This window comes from Dama dama, chromosome 13 (assembly GCF_033118175.1).
Source record: "Dama dama isolate Ldn47 chromosome 13, ASM3311817v1, whole genome shotgun sequence".
Classification (NCBI taxonomy): Eukaryota; Metazoa; Chordata; class Mammalia; order Artiodactyla; family Cervidae; genus Dama; species Dama dama.
Window position 1 is genome coordinate 49,577,503 of NC_083693.1, and position 18,435 is coordinate 49,595,937.

The window sequence follows — 18,435 nt, forward strand, 5'->3', positions numbered from 1 at the left end:
TTGTGTTTCTCTTGAGGATGTACTAATTTTATAGCAGATTTCAAGGGCCATACATTCCTAGAAGATATTACCAGGCACTTCCCCCTGATGGATTTATTTCTTCTTTTTCCGTATCCTTAGAACCCTTGTCATTTCCCTCAGTTTCTGGCATTTAATCAAACCTTCCCATGTGGCTTTACTTGGCTATTGTGAGGGAAAAAGACAATATAATCTGGTGGTTAAGGACAAGGGCTTTAGAAACCCAGATGGGTTCTGCTTTCTACCTGTGTGACTTGGTACATGGCTTCTAATAAACCTGGGCATTAGTATCTTCAATTATGAAATTAGGATGATACCCACCTTGCAGGCATGTTGCAAAGATTCTACAGTAATATGTATGAAGAGCTTGACACAGTGTCAGGATGACTACTATTTCAGCATTTTGGTTACACTTTTGCTGAGAACCAAATATGCAATTTTCTGGCCCAAACTGTGTGGTAGGAAAGAGGGATAAGCCATCAGCAGAAAATTCCCAGGACTGGAAGTTAGGGACCATCTTCTACCCTGGTGACTGAGCATCTAGTCAGGGCTACAGAGCATCACGCAAGTAGTTGGGGACATAGAGGAGCATAAGGAATGGTCACTGCCTTTAAGGAGCTTACAGCCTTTTAGACATGAAGCGCCACAAATAAAAAACAAAGCAGTATAGAAATAAAAAGGGGGGAAGAGACAAATCTCCCTTGCAGGAAAATTCCCAATAACTGATGTAGCTGCTCTGCCCTCAAGGAGGCTGATAACTCCTTACTACTTAAGGAAACACATCCTCCCAAAGAGGACAATATGGAAAGGGGGAACAAAAGAGTAATTTTACCATAGAGAAACCTGACAAACACTGCCTCAGCCAGATGACCAAGGTCAACATCAACAGTGATAAGTCACGCCGATACTACGTAACCTTGATATGATGTGATGTATTACGGTACCTCTGTGGTCCTCCTTTCTGAAACACATTAACCCAGTCTAATCGTGAGAAACACGTCAGACAAATCCCAATTGAGGAACACTGTACAAAATACCTGATCAGTACTTTTCAAAGATGGTGAGGTCATCGAGGTCATCAAAATAAAGAACATTGAGAAAGTGTCACAGCGTGGAGGAGTCTAAGAAGACGAGCTGACTAAATGCAAGGTGGTATCCTGGATAGGATCCTGGAAGAGAAAAAGGACATTAGACAAAAACTAAGGAAATCTGTATAAAACAGCGACTTCAATTCATGTTAATGCATTAGCATTGGTTCATGAATTGTGACAACTGAACCATACTAATGTTAGATCTTAATAACAGGGGAAATTGAGTGTGTGACATAAAGGAATTCTACTATCTTACCAATTTTTCTATAAACCTAAAGCTGTTCAAAAGCCTAAATGTATAGGGTGTTGGTCAGGACTGACTGATATCCCTTTATAAAATGAAAACAAAATACCAACAAGAAGAACATAAAAACTTCAGGGTAAGAGCAAATTCATACTTAGGTAAGAACAAAACAGAGCAGACCTATAAGCTAGAGGTTATCTATGTAGACAATGAGCCAAATCCACTCAGAGATCCATTTGATGTTCTTCTTCAGAAACTCTCCCAGGGCTATCAGCAGCATCCTAAAGCCTGAAGATGCCACCTAGGATATCAGTTTCAGAGGCAGCCCACTCCCTTCTCAATGCCAACCCATTCTGTGATTGGACAGCATATGTAGGAAAAACTGCTTTTGAAAATGAGCTTTCAAACTTTCTGTTAAGGGTTGTTTTCAAACAACCATCAGGCCAGAAGATGCTTTCATGTTTTATTAGGGGAACACAGCAGGCACATTTAAGGTGGAATTGTAATGAGATCCAACTAGTCCATCCTAAAGGAAATCAGTCCTGAATATTCCCTGGAAGGACTGATGCTGAAGCTGAAACTTCAATACTTTGGCCACCTGATGCAAAGAGCTGACTCACTGGAAAAGACTCATATTGGGAAAGATTGAAGGCAGGAGGGGAAGGGGACGACAGGATGAGATGGTTGGATGGCATCACTGACTCAATGGACACGAGTTTGAGTAAACTCTGGGAGTTGGTGATGGACAGGGAGGCCTGGCGTGCTGCAGTCCTTGGGGTTGCAAAGAGTCAGACAGGACTGAGCAACTGAACTGAACTGTAATGAAAAGATAATGAAAGAAGAATGAAAAATTAGAACTATTAACTTAACCTCTAACATTGACCTGAGTATTATGCCCTCTGAGCAGTACATTAGAATCACCTGGAGAACTTTAAAAACTCCTCATGCCCTGGTCCTGGCTCAAATCAGAATCTCTGGGGTGGGGCCCAGGCTTCAGTACTTTTTTAAAGCTCCCCAGGTGACTGCATTGTGCAGCCCAGTTAGCAATCCTCTGCTCCACAGGGAGTTAGTCTAAACTCTGAATATCAAATACTCTTAATTAAAGCTGGATTAAACCAGGCATCCTGGGAGTACAAAACCCTGAGATATTACTCAGTTGAATATAAAACTATAATTTTAACAATTTGTCTTTTTAAGTCAAACATACACAGATTTGACTTTCCCTCTTCTTCAGATGTTTCCACAGCAGAAGCAATTACCTCTTAAGTTCAGATCTTTTTTTTTTTTCCCTCAGTATACTTAAGGTGAGCGTGAGGTACAAACTAACTGAGAATAAGAAATCTCATCCCCAGTCCCCCACCCTCCGCGGTTGGCCTTTCAAAATAGAAAAATAAAGACTTCTCTTAAATGTTTCAAAACAAAATAATTAAGATTTATCTTTGGGTAAATAACCCATGAAACCCAATAAGGTATTTCCTTTATTTTTTTAGTAGTCACAGACTCAGGGTCAGTCACGAAAATAGTTGCATAGTTCTGATTCTGCCAAATGGCTCAGTGAAATTACATCACAGGAGGGCTGTGCCCTGTGGGAGCTCTGAATAGCATGCACCCTTCAGCCATGTGCCTACTGCCTGCTGAGCTGTGGAGTGGGAGCCTTTTTCCAAGATATGAACTCTTCCTAAACAGATAAAACAGCATGATGACAATTTGCCCAGCCTTATTGGAGGAGGTTATCCAAACCTGACAGAGGATGCTCAACAAACAAGATAAAGACAGCTTTAACTGTCCTGAAGGCTTACAATTCATCCCAAGCAAAGTATCGGTGGCAGTGGCTAGACAGCTGGGTTTCTAAGAAAAGGGTAGCTCTTTCTACCATGAGAGGGATTAAATCTTTAAGGCAGCCTCTTCTCCTAAAGCCATTTAGATAGTAAAGGGGAATGAAATGAAACCTCCCTCACCCCTCGTCTGGTCCGATACTGACTCATTTCAGATGGAAAGGACAGCTGTAAAACCAGGACAGCACTTGGCTTCCAGGTGGTGGTGATATGTTTGTTTCTGAGGTGTAGGAATACTATTCAGCAATAAAAAGGAAGGGAATAGGTGTACATGCTACACATGAATGAAACTCAAAAACATTATGCTTAGTAAAAGTCACATATTGCATCATTACATTTATATGAAACACCAGTAAAAGACAAATCTTTAGAGACAGGAAGTAGCTTGGTGTTGCCTAGGGCTGAGGGTGGGAGAGACGATCGGTGGCCAACGGCGTGAACGGGCCCTTTTGGGGATGGACGTAAACTTATTAAAAATGATGGGAGTTACTGAAAAGGGATGGATTTTATGGTACAAAAATTACTGGTTATACTTTAGGCCTAAATAAAGTTCTGTTCTTTGGACAAACAAACAAAAAAACTTTTAAAAAGACGAAAACGTGCCACCTCTGCTGGATCTGGGAGTCGGTTCCTCAGGGGTCATGCAAGTCACCTGTCTGTCACTTACACGCCCCATGAATTCTACTTTCTCCCGTTTCCTCACGTAAAAAGTCAGCAGGGTGAGAGAAATAGAGGGTGTTAAGCACGTTCCCAAATCTTAAATTTATGCAACCACAGCAGACACCAGGACTGGGAATTTGAAAGGCAGTCAAACACAAAGGCTTCCTAATCTGGAAAAGAAGAATAAGCACATGTGATGCAGAGTCCGGGCTCCACGGGACAGTAGACGGAGAGAAAAACCGACTCCGGCAGAAGCCAAGTCGCGAAGCCAACTCGGGAGGCTGGATCCCTAAGATCCGAAAGATAGCCAGTCCGTGGATGGGGTTTCTCCCGAATACGGGGCACGCGTGATCACACCCAGGTTGGCCTGACTTTAGAAGTACACCGTGGGAACAAAGTAGGAAGTTTGCCGCCGCGGGAGCACGAAGTCGGGAAGTTTGTTTCCAAGGCCGCGTGTGTACCTGGTAGCTCTCCTGGGGCCCAAGGCCTCCGCGTTCGCGGCGCGGCCGCTCCCGCCGCGGGGACAAGAGACAGGCCGGCTCCCTCGAGCCCTGGAGGGGTCTCCACACGTCGCGCAACCTCCCTGCCGGAGCGCGGTCCCGCCGCCGTCTCACACGCGTCCCGAAGGCCCTGACGCCTGCTTCCCCGAGGTCCCCGAGCCTCCCCCTCCCCCGGGGATGGACGCGGCGTCCAGGTGGCCGAGCCCCGCGCCGCGGGGGTGGCGCCGCTTCACCCCGGGGCGGGGCAGGGAGGAGGCGGGGGTGCGGGCGGAGCTGGACGGCCGCCACCCGGCCCCCGGGGCCCCGCTCGCACCCGCTCCCCGCGCGCCCCCCGCACAGTGCTCATGCGCGCGGCGCAGCCTTTATAGCCGCGCGGGAGCCGCGCTTTCCGCACTCGGCGCAGCCGGGCGGATCCGACTCAGGTGCAGGGCCCCCGGCGTCCGGCGTGGGCTTGAGGGTCCCTGCAGCCAGCCAGTTCTCTCTCCCCTCTGTCGCTCCCAGTGTGTCTGTCTGTCTGTCTTCATAGCGCACGCTCCTGGTCCGGGGTTGCACCTTGATTCTGGGTTTGGCTCGGTTTGCAGCCCGAGCGTCGCCTCCAGCTAGAGAAAGGGGTACGAGCCCCGGGGCAGCGGCCTCTCTGGGCTCCCCCTCTCCTTGGCGGTCCCTCGGTTTCCGAGGAGTGCGGGGGCGGGCGCGGTGGGGGTGGGGACGCAGGGGTGTCGGTTGCATTCTCCGTCTCTCCCAGGTCCGAGTAGCCCCCCTCGACCACCAACCATGTGGGCATCCTGGATCCCGGTCCTCTGCCTCGGTGGGTACGCGCCCCTCCCCGCCCCCTTGCCCTAGCACCGAGCGCGGTGGAAGCTGGAGTCAGCCCTCGCGCTGTCCTCTCTCCGCAGGTGTCTGCCTGCTGCTGCCGCTGGAGCCCGTAGGCAGTGAGGGAGCCGGTGAGTTGCGGGTCCCGGCTCGCGGAGCAGGGCTTCGTCCGGGTGGTGGGAGGGGCTGCGAGAGGGCTCGTGGAATCGCGCTCAGATGGAGCCGCCGGGCCAAGGCCGGGTACCCGAGCATCAGGGCGCAAGGGCTGGCGCTGCTGCCTGGCTCACCCCGTTCATACCTACAGCCTGACTACTCCAGCTTCCCCGTTTGTCCCTCGCGAAGGAGCTCCTGGGGTCCGATGGGGACAGTCTTCCCAAGGTGCGGAGAAGCCTCCCACATTCCCCTTCCCCCCAGCAAGCCGAGCAGACTGTCAAGGCTAGGGGTATTCGTTGAGCCCCACCGAGGGACACACTAGTCCCGGGTGTTCCGCGGCGTTTGGGATCAGGGAGAAGCCTTCAGACTGTCAGAGGGAACAGAGAGAGAGAGAGAGAGGTTTCAGGCTTGAGAGACACTTAGGTCGTTGTCCCATCTCGTCTGACCCTCTTTCTGTGTTTCCAGGAATGACCCCCTATAATAGCATCTATGGGCTCATTTAACATTCTAGAGAATCTAAAAATAGTTTGTTCCCCATCTAGAAGTCCGAGTAAGGATGTGTGATTAGGTGTATTTTATAAAATGTAAAAAGCAGACGGTCTTTTCAAAATCTATCCTTTATTTTCCTTGAAAGGAGAAATGAAGGTAAGTATTGCAGAGGACTGTATTCAGCGCCCCCTGACACAGACACACACTAAAGTCAGAGCTGGCAGCTAAAGGCAGAGCCTCTCTGGTGCGTTCGAAACTGGGAGGTAGGATTGAGGCAGTTTGGTAACAGGTTTGAAGCACATAGTATGAGGCTGCTGGTTTGGGTAAGGATTTTAACTTGACCGGCAATCTAGAGTGTTTCAGAGCACTCATAGTCAGCATTGTACTTTTCGTGAAGTCCTGCCTTCCCTTCCATGGACGTATACAGTCCAGGGTACAGCTTGGCACAGAGAGCTCTCAGAAGAGGCTCCTTGTTAGAGGTAGAATACTCAGCTGGGCATATGACCAGATAGCATTACTATCTTGAGGGAAAAAAAACTTTTTTTTTAAAATTATTAACATCTGTTTCAAAAAGGCTTAGATAACCACAATCTCCAGTGTTTGGAAAATGGTATTTAATAACAATATTTAATAATTCAATTTAATCAATTTAATATTCACAGCAAATTGATGAATTAATATGTTTATCTTGTTACATGTTGCCAAGGGCTTGTCTCTAACAACTTTTGTAGTAATAACTGGGATTATTCATCAAGTTGATCATGTAAAACCTCAGTATTATCGCAGGCAGATTCTTTACTATCTGAGCCACCAGGGAAGCCCTCAGTATTAACAGTGCCTTCTAAAACTGCATTCGCTGCCTGATATATCTCCCTGCACAGATGTGGAGCAGAAATAAGCTGGTTCAATTCAGATAAAAATGCTCTGTTCTGAAGGGGACGAACTTCTCTGTTTCCTGCCCTGCAGGAGAGGTAGAATTTTCCTTGAGCTGTGTGACCTTGGGCAAATTAACCTCATGGCTTTATTTATTTCAGCTAAAATGAATGGTTGAGCCAAATGGTGTTCTTTAAAGTGAAACATCTTTTGACTGATTTGCTTAAATTAAAATATAATTTTAATGCACAGCACTTGACGAAAACTGATATAAATGGCCCTCTGATGTAAAGGATGACTTCAATTTGTGTGTGTCATGAAAATGTTTCTCAGAGGTTCAACCCATATTTAATAGCTTCACCTCAGGCAACTATGTACACAATTATAATCAGAGTTGAGATTCCTGTATTTTTAGAATGAATTAATAAATGGCCAATGACTTAACTTTATTTTCTAGTTCTCATATATTTCCAAACTAATAAGAACTGAGAAAATTCTCCCATTAGACTTTATAGGGTCTGAGGACTAGATTAATTGGAAAACTTATTTTTGGCTTGCTAAAATCTGGAATGGTGTGAAACCGTACCTAAGTCAATATTCTTAACAAAAAGTGTAGAAATTAGGAAAGTAAAATTTTAATCTCACATCCTAGTTCCCCCACCACTACTCACCTAAAAGTCCCAAGAATGGTTATTACATTCTCTCCTTTCTCTTCAGTTCCCATCGCTATCACATGCTTTACCAGAGGCCTGGACATCAGGAAAGAAAAAGCAGATGTCCTCTGCCCAGGCGGCTGCCCTCTGGAGGAGTTTTCCGTGTTTGGGCACATAGTGTATGCGTCTGTATCAAGCATATGTGGTGCCGCTGTCCACAGGTAAGCCCGGATACACCAAGGGGAGAGAAAAACAAGTGTGATTATTTCCTTTCCCTCGTTAGCCATCTGGACACCCCCTCCCACCTGTTCTTTCTTTTGGTACCAATCTTGGCCATAGAAGATGGATACATTTTTGAGATTTTCCTGGATCTCCTTGCATCACCAGCTACATAAGGGAAGCTTTCTGAATAAAGGCAAATTGCATTATTATTTGAGAGCTTGTTTCTTGTGATTCTAAAACGCTCTTAGGGCTTCCCTGGTGGCTCAGATGGTAAAGAATCTGCCTCCAATGCAGGAGATCTGGGTTCGATCCTTGGGTTGGGAAGATCCCCATGGAGGAGGAAATGGCAACCCTCTCCAGTATTCTTGCCTGGAGAATCCCATGGACAAAGGAGCATGGTGGGCTACAATTCGACTGTGACTCATGGGGTCACAAAGAGTCAGACGCCACTGAGTGACTAAGCACAGGAAAGATTCCTAACCATGTACTCTATTACTGAGTTTTTACTAAAAGGCAGTCATTATTTTAACTTCCAAGACAACAGTACAGCTGTGCAAGGTAGATACAATTAACTGGATTCAGACAGTTGTCAAGTATCTCGCCCAAGGTTAACATTGTTAGCAACTGCCAGAGCTGGGACTGAAAGCCCAGGTCTGCCTCCAGAGCCCATATTCATCACCACTCTGCTATCCTGCAAAAGAATGGCCAGGATGACACTTCTTTTCAATGAAGTCCAAGGACAGGTAGTTAAGTATTTTGGAAAACTAAGAAAATCATTTGACGCTCTTAAAACTCTGATCCTCTGAGCTATATGCAGGGAACAGGATACTCCAAGTGTGTCCTTATTAACACTAAAGAAGTTTAATAGCACAAAACCATTTCCTTGGGCAAATTCTGTACCTCTGCAAGTTTTTTAAAAGGTTGCCAGTTTTTAAAAAGGTTGATGGCTTCCCTGCTGAACTGTTTTCTTGATTAGTCAGAGCAATAGATGCAACATAGCAGTATAAAGTCAGTCAAATGCCCCTGCAAAAGTTTGGATAGAACTCAGCTGCTATTCTTGTGTTGCAGGGGGGTAATTGGCAACTCAGGAGGACCTGTGAGAATCTATAGCCTGCCAGGTCGAGAAAACTATTCCTCAGTAGTTGCCAATGGCATCCAGTCTCAGACGCTTTCCAGATGGTCTGCTTCTTTCACAGTGACAAGTAGGTACAATTAAATTGTTTTTACATTTGCATAAATATTTCTCCCTAACCCCTGCTTTTCTCAGCTCAAACTCCTTGACTCTGATGGAAAAACTTGTGACCAAGCCTGGAGAAGTCAACTATAGGTTAAAGTCAGGGGATAGGAAGGGTCAGGGACACACTCAAACCAAACTTGGGTGAATGGAGGGAAAAATCATCTTGCTGCCAGAAGACGGCAATAGAAACTTGAATCGCCTGCAGTCAGAATGTCCCGACACTGAACAAATAACCCTAAAAAAAGAATGAGTGAATTCATTTTATGATGACCTCTTAAAAATATGACACAGTAGATTCATTTTGGTTCTTTGAAACTACATGCAGCAACTACTCCTGTAATTGCCACTCTATTACATTTATCGTCCTATAGAACTCTAAATTATTTGTTATTCTTTGATGGTAAAGAAGGAACAGGGAAAACATAGTCTTCTTTTTATTTTAACAGAAGGCAAAAGTGGCACCCAGGAAGCCACAGGACAGGCAGTGTCCACAGCACATCCAGCAACAGGTATGAAATACAGAACCTGTCTCCTAGCTGCCTGGCACAGCATTGGGAAGTTACAAATAAGTGTTACTGACAGCAGCTCTCCTTCTTTTTAAAATACTGATATTAAATAAATACAGAGCAAGTATCTTTACTGGTATATTAAGTAGGGAAACTTTCAGTATTATATTTCAAATTCCTTATCCTTTATTTTCATTGGTAAACTCTGGTACCACATGTTCTCTTTGAAGTCCTACTGTTTCTCCCTGATTTGATAAACTATACCTGGAAACTGGTCTAAGTATCTTGAACTTCTCGTTCCATTTGTCATATAAAAAATAAATGAGTGCCTGTCTGTCTTAAAAATAGCCAGGGATCATCCTTTCAAAGACTGTGGCAAATTAAAGTCAAAGAAACTAAGCACATTAGAATCTAACTCTGAGTTTCCAATCCTGCCTCAGTTGTGGATTTGGGATATCAAAGTCATGGATCGGGGGCACATTAAATATGTAGGTCTGCTACAGTCCTAACTTCTTTTTGGAGGCATTACTTCCTTAGTCCAGAAAATCATGAGGAAATTGATTTTTTTTAAAAAGTTTTTTCAAGAATGCCATTCCTTATCATGAGCTTTGTCCATGTGGGTTTCCTCCTGTGGAACTGTCTTCCTGTTGATAATGCCAAGTGCTTCTTTTGTTTTAGGTAAACGACTAAAGAAAACACCGGAGAAGAAAACTGGCAATAAGGGTAAAAGTCTGGATATCCATTTGGGAATGTAACATTTTTTCTCTCTCCTTTCTTCCTCTTGAAACTGCTAACGGAACCATTTGTTTGGGTGTTCACAGACTGTAAAGCAGACATTGCGTTTCTGATCGATGGAAGTTTTAATATCGGGCAACGCCGATTTAATCTACAGAAGAATTTTGTTGGGAAAGTGGCTCTAATGTTGGGAATTGGAACCGAAGGACCACACGTGGGCCTTGTTCAAGCCAGGTATCACCCTTGAGAAAATGGAAGGAGACTTGAATGGTGTCTTGAATGACAACAAATGATCCTTTTAGCGGGTACATTCATTTCAGTTTGGTATAAACATACTGAATTGCAGACAGTCTGGATTCTCAAACTGTAAAGTCAGAATCTAAGACTGCCTGAGCAGACTGGTAGATGCTTCCTCTTTTGGAATAAAAGGATTTCGAGAATTACATGCTACCATTTGAGGATCAGAAGGCAGACTAAAGTCTTATTGCTCACATAGATTATCTCTGCACATCTACTTTGCTCAATTCCTAATTTCTCTTCACTGAAGGAGGAAGCTGTGATGTTTATTTCTCTTCCCTATCCTGTTGTTACTCTTTTTAGCTCTTTCCATATTCCCTTGATTGGCAATCTGAAGCTTAATCTTTTATTTTATAATAATATATACTGATGTCTTTTAGGATTATAATGTGCTTATTAGAGAAAGCTTGAACAACATATAAAACACACAATAAACAAATTTCCTAAATATACCTCTCAGAGATAATCAATATAAAATGTTGTATTTCCTTTCAGTATTTTAAGAAAATATTTGATTATACTTATGTGCATTTCTTTTTCAAAAGCTCAGATTATAAAAATATCTTAAAACCTTTTTTATCCTTCACTCTTTTGAACATTTCATATCACAAATATTCTTTGAAAAATGAGTATGTTCCTTAGCATAATTTATTTAACCATTCTATTGTTTTTTCACAATTGTCCTGTGCTGAACATCCTGTGTCATCTTTGTGCCACCTCTGATGAGTTCATTGGGCTAGATTCCCAGAAGTGAGATGGGGTCAAAGGGTTGTGACATTTTTAAGGCTTCTGACATAAACAGTTAAATTGTTTTCTAAAGAGTTGATTCAGTTTAAACTACTCTCAGCAGTGTGTAAGGGTGTCACTAGTAGTATTACAAATATTTATATTTCATTTGTTCTTATGTTATTTTTTACAATTGGTTCTTAATTTAAATAGAATTTTAACTTTTGGTGTTTTTTTGGCCACACTGTGTGGCATGTGGGATCTTAGTTCCTCAACCAGTGACTGAACCTACAGCCCCTGAAGTGGAAGCTGAGAGTCTGAATTGCTGGATCGCCAGGGGAGTCCTCTAGATAGAATTCTTTTGGTGTGAGAATCTTTACGTTTGTTGTTTCTTATACATAATTTAACCACTGTCCCCTCAAAAAACTGAGCTTTTTATTCCATTTGTGATGTCAATTTATAACTTTAGACAAATTTTCTTTGATCTGTATGTTAATTCTAACATCTTTTCTACAATGCTTTGATTATAGTAGCTTTAGTGTACATTTTAACATGTCATAGGGCAAATTCCCCTCAATGTTTTTCTTCTAATATTTTTTCTTTGCTATTTTTACCCAATGGTTTTTCAAGATGAAAGTCTACACTACTTTGTAGACTCATACAAAGACTAGCTTCTCTATAAACTTCCTGCTTTATAATTTTTCTATTTTACAAAGAACATTAAATAGATAAACTATGTCAAGTTTAAGTAGAATAAAAAAAAGTCTCATTAAGGATGCACAAATAAGACTAAACCACATAAATAATTTGGATAGTTGCAAAATGACCATAAAAATGAAAAAGTTATTCATGACATCTGATTTTGTGACCCAACATTATATACCAGGTATGCAGAAATCATGCCACCAGAAATGCAGGAATACAACGAGTGCAATACTTGTCCTTCAGAAATCTTGACTTAATGGCAGTTGATAATGATAAGACCTTAAAATATTGCACTGATGAAATGTTGACTTATCTAAAAACTAAACACAATAAATTATGCTGTTTTTTACTCAACATGGCTTCTAATGAACAGAGTGGTTATAAAAGCTGAAATTTATACTATGTAAATAGTAAAATTTACTATTAAATCTAAAAAATCTCAAATCTATTTAAATATATGTAATTCTAAGATTGGCAAATGTCAGTATCCTCTAAGAAAAATTCAGTATTATAATACTTTATAATTTGTTTGCTTGTAAGTTCCCTCACTTTAAAAATGTTGGCCTTGGTGTCACTGAAATTGCCTTGTCTGATCAGAGAACCGGGTTAATAGACCCAGACTGTTCAGAGCTTCCAAGGTCCCTCCCTGAAGCAGGCCAGGCCTCACACCCACCTGTGATTCAACCATCTGGTGCCCAACTCTAAAGATTTTCACTGCGCTCAGTGCCCTGAGCCACTTGGTCCAGGTGCTTCATGTAGTTTAGGAGTCAGGCAAACCTGAATTTTAAATGTGGTGGTTTGTTTGTTTGTTTTTTTCTAGGTAAGTTACCTAAATGTTTTGGGCCTCCATTTTTTCATTTATTAGTTGGGATAATAATTTCTACCTTATGGAGTTATGAAGTGAGATTAGACTTGTAGCAGGTATTTAACATATTACTCAGAATCCAATAAACCCTCAAGGTAGCAATTGTTTTTGTTACATTTCTGAAAGAACCCTAAAACTTCAAGATGCCATACCTTAGTTGCCTGTATGCTATGGAATTAAAAAACTTAGGCATTGTCCAATTTACAGGCTTTTTAAGAGGTACATAATGTTCCTTTTTTATCTTTCCAATTCTCTCTGAATAACTTTTTCTTTTTTTTTTTTTAACCTAGTGAACATCCTAAAATAGAATTTTACTTGAAAAACTTTACATCAGCCAAAGATGTTTTGTTTGCCATAAAGGAAGTAGGTTTCAGAGGGGGTAATTCCAATACAGGTAAGTAGACTTTGGTAGCTGGGGAGTGACACAGAGAAGGTTATGAATGATCAGACACACAAGACAGTGTTATGCTATTTTATATAAGCAGATGTGAACCTCTTCCCCCTGGAATTGATCTTGGTTAGGTCTGCACTTGATCATCTATTTAATTTTTAATGGAAAACGTACCAAAGAGTTTACTGATATTGCTCATTAGAAAAACAAAAACATGACGTTGTGACTTACAATCCTCATATTAGATAGGGCAGATGTCACATTAGAAGTACCTGTTTAGAATGTTTAAAAGAAATGAAGATCAACAGACTCATCTAATGAATGCAGATGTGACAGAAAGAACAAGAACAGAACTCTGGACCTTCTGAGGGGAGACTTCCTGTTCTGAGTCTGTAGTGGTACTAATCAGCCACTCAGGGGCTAGATGGAGAGAACAGGTACAGAAGTGGGAGTCAGTTCTGTGTTTCTGACTGGTGATTGATGTAAAGAAAGGAAATGTGAGGCTTCTGGGAGGTGATGGGGGATGTAGTGTGGGTTGTGAAGACAAAAAAATAGGCCTGATGGATAATTAAAGTTTCCCAACCAATGTATCTGTTAAAGAATTGAGCTCTTTGTAAGTTAAATTCTTAAACTTCAAAGCATGAAGTTGGTACAGGGACAGAGAAATGTCATTTGAGCAGTGGTGCTGTTCCAGTTTGCTTCTTTTTCAAACCTAGGAAAAGCCTTGAAGCATACCGCCCAGAAATTCTTCACTGCAGACACTGGAGTGAGAAAAGGGATTCCCAAAGTGGTGGTGGTATTTATTGATGGCTGGCCTTCTGATGACATCGAGGAAGCAGGCATTGTGGCCAGAGAGTTTGGCGTCAATGTATTTATAGTTTCTGTGGCTAAGCCTATCCCCGAGGAACTGGGAATGGTTCAGGATGTTGCATTTGTTGACAAGGTAAAGAGTTGAGAGATGTCTTTTGTTATAGTAGTGACTCAGTTTTGGACCTCAAGGGGTAGTGCTGACTGGCCCATATCTGGATTAACTTTGAACATTCAAGATTTAACATTTTCATAATTTTAAAGAAACAAATTGTAATTCCTTTGGATATCTTTTTTGTGTCTCTCCCATTAGGCTGTCTGTCGGAATAACGGCTTCTTCTCTTACCACATGCCCAATTGGTTTGGCACCACAAAATACGTGAAACCTCTGGTACAGAAGCTCTGCACCCACGAGCAGATGATGTGCAGCAAGACCTGTTATAACTCAGTGAACATTGCCTTTCTGATTGATGGCTCCAGTAGTGTTGGAGAAAGTAATTTCCGCCTCATGCTTGAATTTGTTTCCAACATAGCTAAGACTTTTGAAATCTCAGACATTGGTGCTAAGATAGCTGCAGTACAGTTCACCTATGATCAGCGCACAGAGTTCAGTTTCACTGACTACAGCACCAAAGAGAATGTCCTAGCTGTTATCAGAAACATCCGCTACATGAGTGGTGGGACAGCTACTGGGGATGCCATTTCCTTTACTGTTAGAAATGTGTTTGGTCCCATGAGAGACAGCCCCAACAAGAACTTCTTGGTAATAGTCACAGATGGGCAGTCCTACGATGATGTTCGAGGGCCTGCTGCTGCTGCACATGACGCAGGTAAGGTCCATGTCCTTTGTATGGGAAGGGAACTGGGAGGGTTTCAGTCAAATTTAGGGGTAAATATAAGCTTAAATCTTGTTTGAACATCTACAGGATGGCAGTCATTGGTCTATGAGTTTTCCCCAGTATTAACTGATTTCATTGTCAGAGCAGCCCTACTAAATCTCATACTATAGATAAGGAAACATACTCAAACCTCACCTAGTAGGTGATGAGGCCAATATTAAAACCCAGGCAGAGTATTAAAACCCCAAGGGATTGGGTGGTTAAGGCTCTGTGCTTCCACAAGGAGCACAGTTCTGATCCCTGGCTGGGGAGTTCAGATCCCACATGTTGTGTGATGTGACCCAAAAAAATTAAAGGAAAAAAATAAAAGATTTTGCAATCCTCTAAAAAACAAAACAAAACAAAAAACCCAGGCAATTACAGTTTTATCATAGCTTACTACGAATCTATTTGCTCATTTATCCTTTTACTTTTCAATCTGGCATGGATTTTCTAAGATCACCAATAAAGATTAATCCTAGTCTATTTAGATTTCGTTTTTAGAGTCTTCCTCCCCCACCCCCCTACTTTGAGATAATGAAATTCTATTATAAAAGGATATAAAAAGTTTCTTTTTCTTACCCTAACCTTAACATTACTGTTGGCAAAGACCACTAGTTCATGAAAACATTAAGCATGTGTGCTGCTGAGATAAAACAGGCCAACAAAAAGCTGAGATTCCCTTTCCTGGGATAAAAACTGAGTGATTGGGAGTCCAAAAATATTTAAAATACAAAACCACTAACTTTGGAGGAGGGAATGAAGAGTCTTACATTTTCCTACACTCCTCTGTGCTTCCTTTTCTCCACTTAATTCCTAATGATATTTCCTACTTCCCTGGTGGCTCAGCTGGTAAAGAATCCGCCTGCAATGCCAGAGACCAGAGTTGGACACAACTGACCAACTTTCACTTCACTTTATACATTTATTAGCACCTCTGCTAAGGCATTTGTGTACTTTTATAGGTATTGATGGAATATTAAGTAGGACAGATAATGGATACATGAAATTTTATATATACATTGGCTTAGTTCTATACATCTGGCTTAATGTATTCCTCAACTAACTTATGGTGAAGATCTGTTTGCTATCATACTCCTTAAAAGTATAGCTTACTCAGTTTATGCTAACAGGATTGGATTTAGGCTTAATAAAGTGAACTAAATAAATTCAAATATATCCTCCCTATATGATTAATTGAACTTAAGAAGTTGGGCTACACTATTTTCATGAAAGTTATTGTTATAAATCAGAATTATTTCAAGTAGCTTTTACATCATCTAAACCTGCTTTATTTATATCTTAAGTATTCACAACTCTGAGTACTTTATATAGTGAGGAGGAGGCTGAAGCTTTGGATAGGAGGGGAGTAGCTATTTTAGAAACTCAAAAACTTTATGGCGATTTCACTCAGTAGATATAGATGGCAGTCTCCATTTCACAGATCTTTCTTTCTGGATGTTTTCATGTTAATACTTTGGCCATGTTACATGGCATGCAGGTTCCCCAACCAGGAACTGAACCTTCACCTCTTGTAGTGGACGTGTGGTTTTTTTTTTTTTTTGGACATGTGGTCTTTAACCACTGGACTGCCAGGGAAGTCCCTGGCTGTTTTTATCAGAAAACTTTTGCTTTGAGATTAAAGACTTTTTTTTTTTAACTATTGGCCAGTTTGCTAATGTAACACATACAGAATGAAATAGGAGAAAGTTTTCAACAGACTAGTCATCATTCCCCAGAAAAGAGCTTTAGAAGACTTACCTTATTTGTATGCCACACCTTCTGTGTCCTTCTTTCTTGCTGTATTATACTGGCCATGACTCCAGAAAGATGATTAACTGAAGTGATGACACCAGGTAGTCCTTTCTCATGCCAAACTCAAGAGGGGAAGTTTTCACCATTTCACTAAATGTCTGTTCTTGTTTTTAGGTTATCAGGTAAAGAAAGCTTCCTTCTCTTTCTAGCTGCATACTGTCATGAATGGATGTTGAACTTTGTTATCAAATTACTTTTTCCTTTCAGTGATCATGTATTTGTTAAGATGGTAAATTACATTGATGGCAAAACTTCTGGTTCTGACTAAATTGGTTAGCCAGTCTCATTACAATGACTGTTAAAAACCTACCCAAAAACTTGATACAGGGGATTTACTTGTTCAGGCATTTTAAGGCAGTTTCGTGTCCAACTGTGTACTTATGTGTGAAAAATATATACATGTAATTTTATGCTTCCCTTGGTTAGGAAGATCCCCTGGAGAAGGGAATGGCAACCCACTCCAGGATTCTTGCCTGGAGAATCCCCATGGACAGAGAGGAGCCTGGTGGCCTACAGTACATGGGGTCGCAAAGAGTCGGACACGACTGAGCAACTCATGTTGTAATTTTATGCAACTGTAACTTGTTCTTAATTCACTTAAAAATACTTCCATTGTAGGTATCACCATCTTCTCTGTTGGTGTGGCTTGGGCACCTCTGGATGACCTGAAAGATATGGCCTCTAAACCAAAGGAGTCGCATGCTTTCTTCACAAGAGAGTTCACAGGATTAGAACCAATTGTTTCTGATGTGATCAGAGGCATCTGTAGAGATTTCTTAGAATCCCAGCAATAATCGTGACATTTTGACAACTGAAAGAAAAAGTGCAAGGGGATATAATGTATAAGTTGTATTCTAGTAATACTGAAATACTACATAGCATACTAAAATCAGAGAAAACTATTAAAGATGGCAAAAATGTAAGCAAATAAGCATTCATTTAAAGATACCTTCTAATTACATTTTAGGCTTGATTGTTCAGAACGCTTCATAATCACAATCCTTAGAAACTCAGGAAAGAGACAGTGTAGATTATTAAGAGTTCTATTTTAACATGCATATTAAATGTATAAATATGCAAATTCTACATAGCTCAATAAAAGAACTTGATATTTAGACCAAACGCAACATTCCTTCTCTAATTATTACATATATAAGGAAAATGAAAGACAAACAGAATAAAGCTCAACTTAGTTAAAATATATTTTGACCCAAGTAGATGTCTTAGTCCATCAATAATATAGATGTTACTTAATATCCTAAAGTTGTAATTACAGATGAAATGGAAGCGATTTAGGTTATCAAGCCTCTTTTGTATTTTCATAACTTATAGCAAGTATCACACTGAACAAGATAGCAGCATTTGCCTGGTATTTTTCTATTTATATCCTTAATTTTATTGTGTATTGATGTATTTGGCTTGTACTCTAAAAGTCATCAATGTATTGAAAAAAAATTAGGTTGGTACAGTTTTACTTACCACTTAGAAGCATTTAGCTTTAAAGAAAAGCACATCTTCCAAACAGCTGAACTGCAGGATAAACTATTTAAGCAATAAAACAGCTAGTGACTTAAGGTGTCTGACTTACTAGTCTGTGTGTCTCTCCCTAGGGCATGGTAAAATTTCTTTAACATTAACTACTTCATGTGAAAAGACCAACTGAGTTTCTTCTTAAAATCATGCAATAAGACCTTTTTTTTTTTCAATTACTTATTGAATGCCATCTGTTCTAGATATTATTCATAGCCAGTACCAGGTTAAACACTAGGAAATATTTTCGAGTACATGGTTCAACAAAGTTGTTTTGTAATTAACAGTATTTTTACTGTTGTGAAGTTGGTTCCTAAGAACAGTGATCCAAACTCCCTTAATGTAACTATCATTACCCCACCAAGAACTCTCCCCAGATAGAAGTGCTGTCA

General features: G+C 41.1%; 1 protein-coding gene across 3 annotated transcripts; it reads left to right on the forward strand.

Moving 5' to 3' along the window:
• The first annotated feature begins 4,190 nt into the window (after positions 1 to 4,190).
• Positions 4,191 to 18,087, forward strand: COCH (cochlin). 3 transcript variants are annotated; one of them, XM_061159078.1, is made up of 12 exons: positions 4,191 to 4,209; positions 5,094 to 5,156; positions 5,245 to 5,292; positions 7,394 to 7,550; positions 8,620 to 8,753; positions 9,235 to 9,297; positions 9,973 to 10,017; positions 10,116 to 10,263; positions 12,913 to 13,016; positions 13,730 to 13,956; positions 14,134 to 14,650; positions 17,132 to 18,087. In XM_061159078.1, the coding sequence occupies exons 2-12, from the start codon at positions 5,123 to 5,125 to the stop codon at positions 17,305 to 17,307; spliced, it is 1,653 nt and encodes a 550-aa protein (XP_061015061.1). In that variant the 5' UTR covers positions 4,191 to 4,209; positions 5,094 to 5,122; the 3' UTR covers positions 17,308 to 18,087. The 3 variants fall into 3 exon arrangements, with proteins under 3 accessions (XP_061015061.1, XP_061015060.1, XP_061015059.1); XM_061159077.1 differs by lacking the exon at positions 4,191 to 4,209 and adding an exon at positions 4,733 to 4,770; XM_061159076.1 differs by lacking the exon at positions 4,191 to 4,209 and adding an exon at positions 4,742 to 4,959.
• Positions 18,088 to 18,435: the final 348 nt, after the last annotated feature.

Excerpts from the sequence above, each read along its gene's own strand:
- COCH (XM_061159078.1), top strand. The coding sequence starts at position 5,123 with ATGTGGGCATCCTGGATCCCGGTCCTCTGCCTCG. Across the intron at positions 8,754-9,234 it reads TGCTTCTTTCACAGTGACAA|AAGGCAAAAGTGGCACCCAG; the intron begins GTAGGTACAATT and ends TTATTTTAACAG. Across the intron at positions 10,264-12,912 it reads GTGGGCCTTGTTCAAGCCAG|TGAACATCCTAAAATAGAAT; the intron begins GTATCACCCTTG and ends TTTTTAACCTAG.